We start from the raw sequence: 17,840 nt of genomic DNA on the forward strand, positions 1-17,840 counted from the left end.
ACAAAACTACCAGAAAATAGACCATCTAATACTGTCATAAAGATAGACATATAGATTAAAAGAATAAAATTGAGATTCCATAAATAAACCTGTATATTTGACAACTGCTTTTCAATAAGGGTGCCAAGAGACTTCAATGGGAAAATAATAGTCTTTTCAACAAATGATGCCAGGACAACTAGATATCCATATACAAAAGAATGAAGTCTAACTACTACCTCATACTGTATATGAAAATTAGTTCAAAATGAATCAAAGACCTACATGTAAGAGCTGAAACTGTAAAACTCTAAGAACCATGAAAACATAAATGTAAAACATAAAATCTATGAAAACATAGGTGTTAATTGTTGTGACCCTGGACTAGGCAATGATTTCTTAAACATAACATGAAAAGCACAATCAATGAAAAAATATATAGATAGATTAAACCATATCAAAATTAAATACTTTTGTGCATCAAAGGATACTATGAAATATGTGCAAAGCCAATGTATTAATGGAAAAAAATATTTGTAAATCATGTATCTGATAATTGTCTAGTATCCAAAATATATAAGGACCTTCTATAACTCAACAATGAAAAGACAGTAAAATTTTTAAACACAGGCATTTCTCCAACAAAAGATATACAAATGTCCAATAAGCACATGACAAAATGCTCACCATCATTAAACATTAGTGAAATGTGAGTAAAAATCATGATATAATACTTCACACCAACTAGGATGACTATAATAAAAAACATAGACAATAAAAGGTGTTGCTGAAAAGTGGAAACATTGGAAAATCTATACACTACTGGTAAGAATGCAAATGGTAAGGCTACTTTGGAAAACAATCTGGCAGTTCCTAAAAAATTAAATAAAAAAGTTACATATAACTTAGCAATACCATTCCTATATATATACCCAGTATAATTGAAAACAGGTGTTAAAACAAAAAATTATACAAAGATTGTCATGGCAGCAGTATTCATAATAGCCAAAAATTGGAAACAAACCAAATGTCCATCAAACGATGAACAAGTGATGAAAAGTTTACCCATATAATGGAAAATTAATCAGTCATGAAAAGGATTGAAGTACTGATACATGCTACAACATCAGTGAAGCTTGAAAATATTATGCTAAGGTGAAAGAAGTAAATAACAAAAGACCATGTATTGTATGATTCTACTTATGTAAAATGTCCAGAATAGGCAAACCCATAGAAACAGAAATTAGATTAGTAGTTTCCAAGGACTAGAGAGTTATAGGGGCAGGGAGGGAGATGGAACAATGAGGAATAACTAATAGGTACAGAGCTTCTTTTTGGTATGATGAAAAGTTCTGGAATTGGATAGTGGTGATAGTTGCACAACTTTGTGAATATACTAAAAATACTGAATTATACACATAAAAGGGTATGTGAATTATATCTAAATAATTTTTTTTAAAAAAAGATTAATCTGAGTATTTTTCCTCAAATCTCATATTGGTTCTTGCCAGTACACCAGTGATGGTGAAAAATTAGGATGGAATCAGAGAATCACAGAGTTGGAAGGACAGCGCCAGACACTCATTCTAAAGGCCTTAATGTTGTTAAAGGCAAGACAGACCTTCAATGATCTGCTAATGAAAATACTTCACATTACAAATGAGGAAATGAAGGCCCAAAGGAGATAAGTAATTTGCACAAGGCATCATTTTCAAAGGCAAATTGAAATTGTAAACTCAGCACTGGACTTGTGGTGGGAATTCCTGGCCCAGTTTCTGTCATGTTCTATCATGAACAAGGCCCTGAGCATTGCTGAGTCTAAATACTGCAATGTGCAAAATATGAATATAATATCTCCTCACCAACTTTTTGTATCAAGTTCAAAAATTAATATGAAAATAAGTTGTGTCAAATTCTCTTCATGTGTTAATTTTTAATATCTATTCTTGTGAATGCCCCTTTGTATATTTTAATGTGTTGACCACCTTTTCTCCTATGACATTCCAAGTCCCCCAATATTAGTGTCTTTCTATCAGAACACTCAAGTCTATCATAAAAGTCAATCTTATATTCTTACTTTGCTAAATAATATCTAATAAGGAAAAGAAGACTAGAGCTAACATGTATTGACTGTCAAACAAGATATTAGTTACATTTTTTGTCACATTATTCCTGAGATACAATTTTTTCCATGATATAGATGCATAGGTTTAGAATCAGGTAAATCAACTAAGTTGTCTGTGGTTTTCAGAGCAAGCCTATGGCAATGCCAGGACAGGGATCAAAGTCTTTCTGATCACCAACCCATTCTAATTGAACTCAGACTTCATGCAAGGAATAATCCATTCTCAGCTCACAACAAACCAATCTTTCCATGTATGCTTGTCTATCTCTTCTAAGGTCCATTTTCTGATGCTAATTTCAGCCCCCTCCACTTTTTATTCCAATGAATCACAAATTTAAGTATCCAACATAAATACTGATCAAGTCTCCTACATATGTGGCTCACCTTCTCCACAGATGACTAAAACCCTTCCACTTGTCTTCTTGCTACACAGGGTGATAAAAAGTTTTTCCAAAAATTAATAGTCAAATTATTTATCTTGTTTTTGAAAAAATACACATACACATACACACACAAAAAAAAAAACAGTAGTGAAAATGTACTCTAAGCCACTAATATTTTGTTATTTAGCTTTCTGTTTCTCCTATCCCAGAGCTGAGTATTATTCAGTCCCAGTCATAAGTTAGCTTGACACTTTCCTGGAACATAGATTATCTAAGGTTATGTAGACATGAAAACTACTGAGCAGCAGGGTCAAGAACAGTAAGTACAGAATGCCACCTCTGAAAATAATGTCAGAAATCTTCTAGGTACATCCAGGTACAATGAAAATAGGAGTGTATTATTGAAATGATTGTTATTTGTTGAAAAAAAGGAGAGTGTTGTCAGACCTATCCCATCTTTGGCAAACAAGAAGTATGCAATGTAGAAGCCACCAACATTGAGTTATTTCTGCCAGAAAAATTATGTTGTGACAGGACTAAAAGAGGCTGCCTGATAATTATTCTTACTGCAGAAGAGTGGCATTACTAGGAAGTAGATAATATCCCAAGAGGTTTCCAGGAACAATGCCAGAGGGAGAAGGACAGGAAAAAAAAAAAAAAAAAAACAGCAAATAGCAGTCCCTAGAAAAATCTTGCCAAGAAACATATGTGATCTATCATATGACCATCATATCATATCATATCATATCACCATTAATTTTTTAATATGAAGGAATCACAGCTAAACAACAAGATGACAAATCAGCGATATGAGATTCAAGAATATGTAGAAGGGAAGCACTTGTCAAAGAAGTGGAAAAAATAAATAAATAAATAAAATCATCACAGAAATGAAACCCAAATTGAAAGCAACACAAAGATTGACAGTGCTGAAAACACTGTAAAGAACATAGAGAACAAGATGGAGAAAAGTAAGCAGAATGAAATAGAAATGAAGAAAACAATTAAAAGTCTGAGAAATTTTAAAATTTGGAGGGCAGGTAAAGGAGAGTCATATAAACATATGTTAACATATATTATATGCACTCAAAAAATAATTAAGGAAAGCTTTGCATAAATGAAATAAGCTTTGATTCTACATATCAGACAATGACACTGGGTTTCAGAAAAAATGACAAAGAATGAATAACCCTGATATATATTCTATTCAAACATATAGAAAAATTACCTGAGAACTAAGTAGAACTCTCAGCAATATGAGTGGAAAATATTAGGGTGCTCTCAGACTTCTACAAAATAGCACTCAATGCTAACAAATAGTGGAGAAATGAAAGTAAAGAGAAAGGGAGACCCATAAACTCAACACAATGAAACTTGTTATTCACCCTCAAAAACTCAGGGTATATAATCCCCAGGGGTTTTTTTTTTTTATTTGTAAGAAACAACTGAAAAGAACAGCAAAAAAAATTACTAACATAATGAGGTAAAATGAAATTCTGGACAGAATAGTAATTATTTAAATCCATTTATCTGCTATATTAAAACAAATGGGAAGATTATGGTCATGAAAAACACATAAATGTTATAAAAGATAACATCATAATGTCACTTATAAAGTTGATAGAGAAAGAGTATTAGTGTATTGAATTCCTCATCTTTCATGGCTAAATCAAAATTTATAAGTCTATCTGAAAAATAGTAGTGGTGTCTGTACTATTTAAAGGCATAAACACTAACAGAAATGATGCAAGCAATTAAATTTGCGAGCACAGAGACGGGAGGAAAGTGGAAAAAAAGGAAAATATACTAAATATTTTCTCAACAGCCTGAACTATCATAAAGTAGACAGGCAAACAACAAACTGAGCATAAATATTTGCAACATATATTGCAGATCCCTAATAAATAGCTTCTAAAAAATTGAGAGAGAAACACTAACAACACAAGACAAAATTAGGCAATGATATGAAAAGAATGAAGCAAATCCACAATATAGGAAATTTGATAGACAAATAACCAGGTTTCCTCAAAGAATAAATTACAGGGAAAAAAAGGGTGGGAGAAATTGTTATTAATTAAATGAAGGTTAAGAGATATATAGACCAAATACAATGTGCTAACATTGTAAGGAAATTAATTCAAGTAAACAATTAAAAAGACATTTTTTAAGATACTGGGATATTTGACTCTGTATTGAATATTAAATATTGAGGAGACTGTTGATTTTGTTAGGTCTGTTAATGATATGGTGGATTATGTTTTTTAAGGCCTTATCCATTAGAGAAACTTACTGAAGTATTAAAGGGTGAATTAAAGTGATACCTGGGATTGGCTTCAAAGTATGTCATAAAAATTACAATAAATTTAAGGGATAAATAAAGCAAAAATGCTGATAATTTTTGAATCCAGGAGATGAGTCTATGGGGCTTCATCATAGTATTCTCTCTATTTTTGTATGTGCTAACATTTTTACTGTGTACATTCAAATAAGCAGTTTCTAAAAATTCTATATGGCAGTACAATTATCTGTGACTAGAGAACACATAAGTCTGAAACATCACAATTACTTTAGTTAACATTCAAATATAATTCCCTTTACTTTCTTTTTACTGATGTTAATTTGTTTTAAATCTAAAGCTTTAACGTGGGACATAAAAATAGCCCTGGCAACAGTCTTTTATCTTGAACTGATTGATTCTGGACTAGTCAATTCAATTAAACTGAATGTATAGGAACTTTGGCTAAAATATAAGAATTATTGTGGTCATTTAGAGAGAGGAGAGTAGGTATGTAAATTTCATGGCTAGAATAAGAAATATAATACATTACTGACCATAAGTCAGATACCACCCTCTGAGGTGGAAAAGGGAGGTTCAAAAATGTTGCTATATCTAGCTATTCTGAAACACCCTTTTCAGCATCTCTGCATTTTATATGATTTGCTTCTGTGTCCCAGCTCAAATCTCATGTTGAACTGTAACCCCAATGCTGTAGGTGAGGCCTGGAGGGAGATGACTGGATCACGGGGGCAGCTTCTCATGAATGGTTTCATATCCTCCCCCTTGGCACTGCATAATGAGTGAGTTATCAGGAGGTGTGGTTATTTAATAAGTGTATAGCACCTACTCCCTAATTCTGTCTTCCTGCTGCTCGCCATTAAGACATGCCTGCTTCCCCTTAGCCTTCCCCCATGACTGGAAGTTTCCTGCGGTCTACACAGAAGTCATCATGCTTCTTGTACAGCCTGGGAAACCATGAGGCAATTAAACTTCTTTTCTCTGTAAATTACACAGTCTCAAATATTTCTTTGAAGATGAGATTAACACACCACTCCTCTTCCCAACTCATCCACGGGAAGGTTTTTGCTCCATTAACAAACCTGCTATGGTGTTCATAATTCCTTCAAGCAAGCAATTCCTTCAATCTATCCCAAGGTTAAAAAAAGAAAAAATGACAATAGAACATTATATGGATGACAGAACATTTGAAGACAAATGTTCTCGGGACAATAGAACATTTGAAGACAAAGGAACACATTTTAACAGGCATTTTAGGCAAGAGAAAAAAATGCAAGGTAGTTAATCAGATTTTCATTAAGGAAATTAGGAGGTTACCAACGCTGTCAAAGGACACCATTGTACCTACCTTTAGAACTGAGTGGGCTAAGACTGTAGGGAATATGCTTGACCTATTCAGTATTGCAAACTGCTGCCAGACACTTAACCCTGACTTAGCAAAATCCATATTTCAAAGCAAATAATAAACATTCTTCATATAATTATCCCACCCTTACCATCGAGGAAAACATTCTCAGGACCTTGAATTAAAGTAGCTTTGTTAGCTTTGCTTTACTTATTTTGAGCAACTAGAGGCCAGGCACGGCGGCTCACGCCTGTCATCCCAGCACATTGAGAAGCCAAGGCAGGCGGATCACCTGAGCAGGAGTTCGAGGTCAGCCTGGCCAACATGGCGAAAACCCATCTCTACTAAAAATACCAAAATCAGCTGGGTGTAGTGGTGGGCACCTGTAATCCAAGCTACTTGGGAAGATGAGGCAGGAGAATCGCTTGAACCCAGGAGACAGAGGTTGCAGTGATCTCAGATCGTACCACTGCACTCCAACCTGGGCGACAGAGTGAGACTCCATCTCAAAAAAAAAAAAAAATCCTAGAAAAATATTTAAACACATTTTGAAAATGCAAGTATACCACTAATTTCAACAAGACTTCTCCCTCTAGTCTGCCTACTTCCAAATTAATGAGGTTTTAGCTATGTTTTAATAGCAGAAAATAATCAAATATACATGTGCATAAAGCTTTATATACCATTCTGCAAGATACAGCAACACGGACTTAATACATGGCAGTGCTTATCTATTCAAATGAATAGAAAAATCTAAAGATATATTGGTATATATAAGATGATTAAATGATTATTATCTTTAACATGACTAATTTCATCTCATTGATAGCATAATTTCATTGGCTATTTCAAGTCTATTATGCCCAAAATGAGAATTCAAGAGTCTGAAGTTCATATTTGTTCAGCATTCCTACCAATTTTTAATACTTTTGATCTAAGTGGTGCTTTTATCCTTAGACATATTTCTACTTCTTCCTTTTTTGCAATGCTTTATGCCATTATCATGAATTCCTCCCTGGGTGGTGGAACCCTTGCCAATATCTGCACTTTTATTACAGAATCTGCCCCCAAGGTAACCAGAGTCTCACATTTTCCTTTTCTGCATCTCACAGCATAACGTGTTTGTCCGTTATGCAAGAAGGACATCACCTAACACACACAAACATACACACACACACACAGTCACAGCAAGCTCATGTGCACATGCACACATACTCAGGAAATGTACATTTTGGATCACAGAAGCTCCTTGGCCTAGTTCTCCCAGATGCCACTCAGATGCTGCCTTGGCATGGCATCCTTACTGACCCTCCCTTCCTCCAAGAACACTGAACTCATCTGTCCTCGACTTCCACCCCAGAAAGGTCACTTTCAGATCTAATCACAGCCCAGATTCTCTTCCCGGCCCTTCTCTGTAACCTTCTCTGTAACTAATCATCGAAGTTCTGGCCCAAAGCACAGTAAAAGCAGCAGACTGGACTCATTATGAAGGCAGAGTCCACATTTTATTCAATGATGCTTCTGTAACTCCACTCAGCATAACTGGGCCATAATCAGTTTGGAATAAATGATTTTTGGTCACCCTGGATCCTTTACCTTTTAGCTGTTGCTCACTTTTCCACATTTATCCCCAATTCAAGGCCTTTTTAGTTAAGAATAAAGTGTAATTATCTGGCCTCAGACATATTATGTCTCAAATGTAATCTTTCACTCTTCCAAGGGTTTTTGTATATTTTCCAAGGAGACTGGGAGAAGTGATCAACAAATTATAAATAACCAGGCGTCTCCTTGATTCAGATTTGGAGGCAGCAGCTCCCTGAAGAGCCCTCAGATATCATTTCCACCCAAGGCCTTGGCCTCTTTTATTAAGTCACGCCCAATCCTGTCCCTGACCTCCAGTAACAGCTATCCTAGGTGTGAGACAACTCCTACCCTGAACTTTGCCTGTTCACCAGGTAAAACAGCTGTGTTTCTTGCTTCATATAAGACTCCAAAAAGTAAGCAGGGTCTTATCATGCTCTCATTTCCATTCTCCCTGCACCTGCTCTGCTCCTCTTCTCACTGACATTTTCCTACTAAAGCCAAGCTCAGAGCCAGAGACTTGCTTTCTGAGACTGCGGTTCCCAGGCCCAGGAGTAACAGCCCATGTTTACTGAGTACTCACCATGTAGCAGGGACAGTTCTAAATGCTTCATGGATATGATCTCATTTAATCCACACCTATGAGGTAATTAATATGTTGACCCATATCTCATTTAATCAACACTGAGGTTTACCAGTACAAATAAAATATCTGCCTCAAAAGGCCTTACACAGTAAGGAAATGTGTTATTTAAATTAATTAAAGGTTATAAAGTTAAGTTGGCTTCAGACATGGTATGATGAGGACATCTGGACAGATATAAATGAGAACTCTGAACCACTCACCACCTCCTAAACCATTCTGCCTAGCAGAGGTAGTCCTCACAAATCCCCAACCAAGCTGCTCTGCATTAAACATTTCATGACTTAACCTGGGGCAATGGCCTCACAAAGGTATGCAGATTCTTCTCAGCAGCCACCGCTTCACTGCTCTGAACCCTCCAGGCCCAGAGATCTCAGCATAGCCCACATAGCAGTACAAGGTCTGATTTAAGAGATAACCAAGCATCTCCTGCTAATTTTCATAGGCAGGAATCTGGGACACATCTTTGAGTGGGAATTCTACAGATGTCTGCCCAAGGAGGATGAAATATTTGTTAAGATCAGGGTATATCTTTATGGGTGTACTTGCCCAGGAACCAGGATTTAATGTTAGCTGGAGCATCTGAAAGTGACATAAAAGCAATATACTATGTTGGCTATTTGGAGCCTGAACTCAACAGCTGCACATAGGCAACAAAGATTAAGGGGCAGAACTTCCCTGGTACAGTGTTAAGGAATCTGAAAGCTCAGAGAATTGGGAGCATTACATCTCTCTATCTCTCTCTCTCTCTCTCTCTCTCTCTCTCTCTCTCTCTCTCTCTCTCTCTCTCTCCCCCCCCCCTCTCTCTCTCCAGGTTTATGCCTGTTGTTATGGTCTAATTATTAATACTGCCTCTTTGCCATCTGCTCAGCCAAGCCTTACCCATGCCATCCTGGAGGAACCAGAGGACATATCCTTTGCCAGGGCTTTATGAAATGCATTGGTGAAGGGAACATCAGAACACTGACAGAGCCCTGAGGTAGCTGTCGCCAGCAGCCTGGAGACGACAGCAGGGAATATCAGGATTGACTGTATTCCCTGATTTCCATGGGAATAATAGTAGACACAGTGACAGTGGTAGAGGCCAGTGACAGCACTTAACCATTAAAAGACAATCATTTCTTTTTTTTTTTGTAGTGCTTGATATTTATTGAAAATAATGCCAATGCTTTTTCCAGGTAGTATTGAGGAGCTGGGCTGAGTGCTTGTTTTGTTTTTAGTATTATTTGTCCAAATGCACACATCTGTGGGACTGCTGCAATTTTGAACGTAAAGTGACAGCTGTGTAAAGCCAGTGCATAGGAAAAAAGAAATGTCAACAATTTGGCTGCCAGGCACACCAAGCCCCTGCAGCAATCTGGTGGGGCAGGGGAGGACCCTCGCAGTGGGTAGAAAACTAACCAGGCTGAATGATTGGCCCCTTCATGGGTTGGTGAGCTGTCCAAATCAATGTCCGAAGAGGTATAGCCAACTCTGGCATCTTCCAGGTTGGTCCTTACTTCAAAAGGCGGTAGTATGTAGGTGGGATGTGGTGAGTGGATGTGAAGTGGCAGCATAGTTCTCTGGGCAGATGTAAGCCTGGCAGTAGGGCAGGTGGCAGCAGCAGGGCTATGGGTGGTATAACCAGTTTATAACAGGGGCCTGGCCAATAACTGGGGCTCAGGACACAGTTCGGATTAGCAGGGGAGGGATCCTGGGGCTGGCCAGAGTAGATGACACTTCCAAGCACTTCCGAGTGAGTGAGGCTTCAGCCCCAACCCCAGTAGCAGGTAAATGGAGCACTATTCCTGGAACAAAGACAAGCACTACGGAGAAACGAAGAGAGAGAACAGAAGGGCGCGAGTAGGGAAGGGAACCAGAGGGCAAGGCGGAGAACAGTGGCTCCCGGCGGGGTGAGGGTTGGAGGGAGGGGGTGGCGGCGTGCAGGGCCCTCCCCCCTAGGCCCGAGGGTCTAAGGCCTAGTAATCATCCTCTTCGTCGTCGTCGTCGTCTTCGTCGTCATCCCAGCCAAAGCATTGTTTCATCTCATCGAGGAAGGCCCGGTAATCACCTAGGATGGGGCTATCCATCTCGATGTAGGGCACCACCCACTCCTCGGCTTCCCCGGTGAGGAGGCTGATTAGGAATGCCACCTTCATGGCGTCGTTGCAGAATCGGTTCTCGTTCACGAGCATGTAAGACGCCGTCTGCACGATAAACTCGGGGAGCCGAGAGCTCTCGCCATTAAACGTTTCGGGGAAGGGCACCGGGCAGCTTGGCGGACGTACCTGGCGCAGCAGGCTGGCCCTCTCGCACACCAGCAGCCGCAGCTGTTCCATGAGCTGGCTGTTCTCGATGCTCAGGGCGCGGTGTCGCATCAGGAGCGCATGCAGCAGCAGCACCAGCTCATCCACCATGGCGAACGGCTTGGAAGGACAGGGCTCGGCTCGGTTCGGCTCGGCTCGGACAAGGTGCGTACGGAGGCCTCGCAGGAAGTGCTTGTCCTCGGAGGCGCGCAAGGGCCAGGGGCGGGGGGCGGTGCGCGCCGGCGTCCGGGAGGCTACGCAAGCCCCGCCCACGAGGCCATTCGGACGGACGTTGCGCCGGCGCGGCACGGGAGGGGCGTGGCCAGGCTAGGGGCCGCGGCAGCGTGGGGCGTGGCCGGTATGCGAAGAGTGTAGACACAGAGGGCTTGGCTAGGACAAGAATGCGCTGGGTCGCTGAACCACTGGCTTGTGGTAGCTCTCTAGGCGGGCAGTTAAAGGCTGCGGTCGGTTGCCAGAGCTCCTGGATGTGGGGCCTGAATTAGCAGAGGACCTGGCGAGCGCTGAATCCGGTCTCAGAGAAGGTACACTTGTTCAAGCTGAAAGGATTAACCACTCTTCTACCTAGCCAACTCGCACAACTCAGTGTTCTTCGTGGGTCTGTGGCCACTAGATTCTCTTGGCGTGATGTTTTATTAATACATTTTCTTTCTTGTTTAAATCTCACTTAGCGAAGTATTGACACTGCTGGCTGCACTGTGGGAGTCACACTTTCTTTCAGGGTCATGAAGACCCTCAGGGGGTCCTGCCTTTCATGAAAAAGGCAGTATTTAAACAGTGACTTATTTAATTGGAAAATAATATGGTATACCTACCTTAAAAAAAAAAAAAACTAAATAGCAACATATAAAAAGTTCTGCAAAATCAGCGTCCAATAACCAATTGCAGGCATCCCACACATTTTATTCTCTATTTCTTGTTCTGCTACTAGTGCCATTGGCCACTGGGTATTATTGTCTACTTAAAAATGAACTGTTAAGATATGTGTGTTTTTAAATAATTTTATTTTTCTACTTTAAATGGATCTCTGATCCTAGAGCTATCATGAATTGTTGGCTCTGCTTTCAAATACATTGCTAATTCAGTCATGTCTTGCCATTTCTACCACTGCCACCCTGATCCCCAGCCTTTCTTTCTCACACACTGCTGCAACTAATCACTCAGTTTTCGCTTTTTTCTTCCTATAGTATATTCTCCATAAGTAGCCACGGGAATCATTTAAAACAAAAATTAGATCCCTTCACTCCCTTGCTCAAAATCATCCAACAGTTTCACCTGAGAATAAGAAGCAAAGTTGCAGCCAAGGTCTACAAAGCCCTTCCTTCTATCCTATGCCTCTTCCCATTTTCTGCTGTGCTCTAATCACTGTCCTTGCTGATTCTCACACACGTCAAGTAGTTCTGGCTTTGTAGCCTTTGCACCTTCTATCCCTTCTGCCTTGCAAGACTGTCGTCCCAGTTGGCTGCCTGACTCCTTCTCCTATTGCTTTCAGAGAGAACTTTTCTGGCCAGTGGACCTATCAGAGCACCCTGTTCTCTGCCACCAATCTCTAACCCTTTACTCTGCTTCATTTATCTACATAACATTTATTGTGCTACTGGCCAACATGTCGAATAGCACTTTGCTCATCATCTGCTTCTATTTTACAATATATAAGTCAAAGAAACACTGCCTTTGCTACCTGCTGTATCCCTAATGCCTAGAAAAGTTCTAGCCCAGAGCAGAGGCTTCATTACTGTTTGGCAAGTAAAATAAGCTCAGAGTGCAGATGCTGAAAAAAAAAAATTAGAAGTTGTGGCTGCACAAAGTGTCGAAAAATACTCTTCAAGTCGTTCAGTGTAAGGCAGGGCGCGGTGGCTCATGCCTGTAATCCTAGCACTTTGGGAGGCCAAGGTGGGCAGATCACCTGAGGTCAGGAGTTCAAGACCAGCCTGACCAACATGGCAAAACCCCTTGTCTACTAAAAATACAAAATTAGCCAGGTGTGGTGGCAGGCGCCTGTGATCCCAGCTACTTGGGAGGCTGAGGCAGGAGAATCACTTGAACCTGGCAGGCAGAGGTTGCAGTGAGCCAAGATCACACCATTGCACTCCAGCGTGGGCAACAAGAGGGAAACTCTGTTTAAAAAAAAAATTGTTCGGCGTATTTTATCTCTGATCATGAATCAGTCTCAATTGTGAAACAATGACTGATGTAATGAAACTGGCTGAGTAGATTTTTAAAGAGATTCAATGATTCAGTCCTATATGACAGAATTGAATGATCATCCATGGAAGTAGGAGGCTGGGAGAGAGCAGAGAAACCGGGCCAAGACCCAAGTAGGGACACGGGGAAGATCGCACTGGTGAAAGGATGGGCAGTGAAAAAAAAGAGATAGGAGGAATGTGAGCCTTTGGCCTCTCCTGTGCTATGAGCTCTGCTGCTAGAGAAGTTTCTTGAGGGCAGGCAGGGACCCACTTTCAGTCTTAATTTTATCTTCAGCACCTGGCAGTGTTTTCTACCTCCTCCATAAACGTTCAGTGTGAGGATGGAAGGGGAGGGATGGGAAATGTGGAAAGTAGGTCTCTGGCCATCATGCCCATTTACAGTTCAGAGTACAGGATGGGCCTTACTGGGACAGAGGTAGTGTCCAGCTCCACCTTTCATATCCAGGCCCTAATCCAGGAAGAGTACTCAGGGTTCCACTCCTAGGAGCACCCTTTCTGTAGCAGATGCTGGGCCAGGTGATTGGCAGGGCTGTCTCAATGACTCACACACAAGGACCAGACATGTGAATGGGCATTTTAGAGCCAGAGACCCAGGAGATAAAGACTTATCTCAACCTAATAAAGCAATAGGTTGATGGTGCTATACCATCATGCCAACCTCTCTAACTCTAAAGCATTTGCCCTTGCACCATGTGCTGGACCCTTGTGACTTCAGTGGACCCAGGCAGGTCTAGTGGGGAATCAGAGATGATTAGGCAGATGCTGCCCTCATTTTCTTCCTACAACTCCACAGCAGAGAGATTCAGGGAGGAAACTAGACGAGGCAACCGCTAGTATTCCCTCTGAGTGTGCTGTGAGATGCTGGAAGACAGGAAATGTCCTGGCCAAAACTGTGCCCAGAACTGAGCAGTGACTTTGGGAGGTACTTCTCAGCTTGGAGAAAGGGGATGGAGACAAGCAGCTTAGCACTGACTCACAAGGGAAGCAGTCAGGAAGACGTGGGTAGTATCAGCTGATAGAACAAGTAGAATCTTAATGCTCATGTTAACCAGCTTCCAGGTACCTGGAGGCTCTCCCATCAGTGCCAGTGCCTTTCAGCACTTTATTCTCCATTCACCATGCTTATGCCTGCAAGTTGCCTTCCTCATTCTCTTTCCCCCCTCTCAGTGGCCCTTAAATGTTCCTTTACACTTAGGTGAATATGCTGGAGGCAGACACAAGTACTTCCTGTGACAAGTACTCATAGGGAGTACTTGTCTCAGGCTCATAAAATTTATCAAGACAGATCTGGCTTGAACACCCTAAGGGTGGCTTAGTCTCCACCATTTGGCAAGAGCACTAGCCCAAGGCACTCACTGCTACCATCTTCCAGGCTTCAAACCCTGCCCTGGTATGCATCAAGCATCCAGGCTGTAAAATTCTCTTGAAATAAACATGAAAATTTCCCATGATTATTGAGCCACCAGATGAGTATGCACACATCAACTGGGTAAACTAACTTGGCACTCAAATATGCAGTCAGGAACAGAAAGCAGCTTTGGAAAGTATTTGTGAGAGGACTGCATGAATGCTGCCAAGAGCCAGATCTCTTCCTATAGATTTCCTTCTATAGCCAGGTGCACCCTGGACTGCATTTGGAGGGCAATAGCCCTCTGGCCTAGAGAAAGGAATGATGAGGGACAACTTCCTCCCTCCTATCTTTGCCCTCTCCAGCTTACTAAAGTGCCTGGAAACATTTTTACATGTTTATTAATGTACTAAATTAATGTATTCTTATGGTTGAAATAAATAATATGGATGTGTTAAAATAAAAAAGGAACATTCTTAAGACCTCTTATCCTCACAAAATATCACTTAATAAGATTGCTGAAAATTCATATTTTGCCCTCTCTTGTTCTCTCTCTCCCTTTCTCTAAGGAGACTCAACTCTTCAGTTTGTTAGATGATATAGAAAAAGCATGGTGCCAAGTAAACTCGTAGTTCCAGATTTAATAATAGAAAATCAGATTTCTATAACTGAAAGATTTTTATGAATTAATGTCTTAGATTAAGTATTTTGTATTTTTCATGTGTAGGCTTTTGTATTACCATAATATAGAATTTATTGCCAGCAGCGTGCTGCACTAGATGGTTGTTGTTTAGTTTTTCTCTTGCCTACTTATTTTAATATATTTGGTCACATTGATTACACAAGAGCTTATACACATGTTTTGTTTCTGCCATTTTTGTATATTTTAGGAAATATCTGACATCATGTTAAATTTGTTCTTAGGGATCTTAAAAAAATGATTTATTATAAATCTGTGTTTGCCTGTTTTGTTTTAAATGTTTAATAGCCTCTCTTTTAGATTGGCTAGTTACTTTGATCTAGACTCAGTTTTTCATAAGGCAGAATGGGTGTTGTGAAGTGAAGGTAACCACAAATCAAATTCTTTGCCATTCAGGAGAGAGGTAGAAACAATTTTCCCTGCCTCATTAATCTGGGGTGGCCCTGTGACTTGATTTGACAAGCAGAATGTGATGCAGTGCCTTAAAATTTATGAGACAAGGCCTTAAATAACTGAAGATTCTGCCTTTGCCACTTGATATGCTTCCCATTAAGAGCCAGCTGCCATATATAAGAAGTATAACTACCATGGGTTTATTATACTGTGAAGAAGATTAAGCTAGCCACGTAGAGAAAGAGAGAGCATGTGGAGAAGCAGCGACAGTAAGAAAACATGAGACTAAAGCTCCTTTTTTGGACTTTCCAGCCTAGCAGAGCCACCACCTGAATGCAGCTGAGTGAATAAGCCCAACTGACTATATATAAAGCAAACAAAACAAAACAAAACAAAAACAAAAACCATCCAGCTGAGCCCTAACTGAATTTATGATCCACAGAATCATGAATAAATAGAATGCCAGTTGCTGTAAGCCACCAAGTTCTGGGATAGTTTGCTATCTGGCAGTAGTGGACTTAAACATGGAGAAACTTAGGGTATGCTGCAGATAAAAGCAGGATCCCTATATTTAAAAAAAAAAAAGATTTATGAATATACTACCCTATTCTGTTTTCTTAGATTTATATTTGTCTCTTTGGCATCCATTAATCACAAGGCCAAACTAATGGCCAAAGTTGTTTGCATCCTCCTTGGTATCCAGAACCCATCCTCTGAAACTACTTCCTTGCTTTAACTCTCATTCACCAAGCCAATATTCACCTGCTCTAAATTAACCTGAAGCCAGGTGTCAGACAACTAGGGATTGCCCCATTCCCCTTAACCAGCTGGAATCATTCAAATTACCCAGTTCTAAACTGTTTGGCCTGCTCTGCCTTGCCTTTCCCACAGATACGCCGGTAAAGACTATGGCTTCCATTCACTCCTTTGTGCCTCCTAGTGTTTACCCACATGTCCTTGCATGATGTGGTGAGTCTCCCACTCTCAAGAAATGTAAGTAACAAAAATCTTTCGATTACATTGGCCTTTCTATGTCATCACTCAGTCATCTCCATAAATTAAAATCCTGCAGGTACAGTTGGGACAAATGAAAAGTAATCCTCTCCTGTGGGGAACTCTGAAGTGTGTGCTTGTGTATGAGTGCCTCTCTGTCCTTACGTGAGTGTCTGTAGCCAGGCAGACATAAGCATATTGCTGCCCTGTGACATCAAGGGTGCTGTGTATAGGGAAAACTGGTAGTGTCATGGTATGACAAAAATAGAATCAAAAGGAGCCATGTTTTCTCCAGGGAATATATATGCCTATGTAAAAGCAGTGAAGCACATTTCAGGGAAGCATTATGGAAAGAAAATAATTTTTGAAAAGAGGAGTTCCGTTTTCATACTCTTGCTTGCAACCTGTGTGGCTTGAGGAAGTCATTTTTTTTTTTTTTCTGAACTTCTATTTCCTTATCAATAAAGTGCATACTAGTAAGATCTATATCATAAGGCTGCAGTGAATATCAAATCATAAAATATAAAAGTATCTGACAAACTACAAAAATCTTTTCTATGCAGATTACATGTTATTGTTCACTGGGCAATTGAGATTTAGTAGCCTTGCAGTAACTCATATTAACTGCATGTTAAGTTTAATGGGTAGGTAGTTCACTACTCTTAAGTTAACCTAGTATCTGTGAATTTATCCATGAAGTTTAAAATTATAAAGTATACCTTTAAATGACTAGTTGGACGAATAAAATAGCATTACCTCAGGATCTTGCTTTTTGTCAGTTCAAAGCTTTCTGCTCTTATAAGTTTTTTAGGGAAAAAAAATGCATCTATCACTATAGTCCAAAGACCAACATGTTACATTTTCTGTTTTATCCTATCAATCTGGAAAAAATCCATGCTACATCTGGGATATGGATACACAATCCCCTCTCAGAGTAAAGAGGCAATTATATCTCCAGAAACTTTTCCTCACTGTAGACAATGGTGGTCTTCTTTGGAGAGGCCAGCTGCCCGCAGGGACATATGAAAGAGAGAAAACAGGGTTTCTCTCAGCCTTAGAAGTTTCTCTGGCCTGCCTTCACCTGAGCCAGCATCCTCTCCTCTCTCCTCTGGGCTTTCCTGCTAGCCTCTTTCATGTCCATTGGTATCTCCTAAACATGTAGTGATCATTTTTGTTTTTAATTTTCAATTTTCGTGGGTACATAGTAGATGTCTTTTTTGTGGGGTACATGAGATATTTTGATACAGGCATACAATACGTAATAAACACATCAAGGCAAATGGGATATCTCAAGCATTTATTGTTTCTTTGGTTACAAACATTCAAATCTTACTCTTTTAGTTGCTTTTAGATGTATAATAAATGTTTTTAAATGTATAATAAATTATTATTGACTATAGTCACCCTGTGTGCTACCACATACTATGTCTTATTTATTTATTTATTTAGAGATGATGTCTCAGTCTTTTGCTCAGGCTGGAGTGCAGTGGCACTATCTCGGCTCACTGCAACCTCCACCTTGTGGGTTCAAGCGATTTTCCTGC

The 17,840-nt window shown here is 40.0% G+C and overlaps 1 protein-coding gene and 1 long non-coding RNA gene across 2 annotated transcripts in view; one reads left to right on the plus strand and one right to left on the minus strand.

The window, feature by feature from the left end:
• Window positions 1-9,451: 9,451 nt before the first annotated feature.
• On the minus strand, window positions 9,452-10,854 carry LDOC1 (LDOC1 regulator of NFKB signaling). The gene has a single exon (XM_012469911.2). The coding sequence runs from the start codon at window positions 10,746-10,748 to the stop codon at window positions 10,311-10,313; it is 438 nt and encodes a 145-aa protein (XP_012325334.1). The 5' UTR covers window positions 10,749-10,854; the 3' UTR covers window positions 9,452-10,310.
• A 219-nt stretch (window positions 10,855-11,073) lies between these two features.
• The window catches only part of LOC135277991 (uncharacterized), a 197,203-nt gene continuing 190,436 nt past the window's right edge, over window positions 11,074-17,840 (plus strand). Inside the window, exons 1-2 of the long non-coding RNA XR_010345518.1 lie at window positions 11,074-11,179; window positions 16,195-16,296. This is a non-coding gene — a long non-coding RNA (uncharacterized LOC135277991). The remainder of the gene's footprint in view (window positions 11,180-16,194; window positions 16,297-17,840) is intronic.

The sequence above is a fragment of the Aotus nancymaae genome, unplaced genomic scaffold, assembly GCF_030222135.1.
Source record: "Aotus nancymaae isolate 86718 unplaced genomic scaffold, 86718_ANA_hifiasm-v0.15.2.pri h1tg000004l, whole genome shotgun sequence".
Lineage (NCBI taxonomy): Eukaryota > Metazoa > Chordata > Mammalia > Primates > Aotidae > Aotus > Aotus nancymaae.

Excerpts from the sequence above, each read along its gene's own strand:
- LDOC1 (XM_012469911.2), bottom strand. The coding sequence starts at position 10,748 with ATGGTGGATGAGCTGGTGCTGCTGCTGCATGCGCTCCTGATGCGACAC.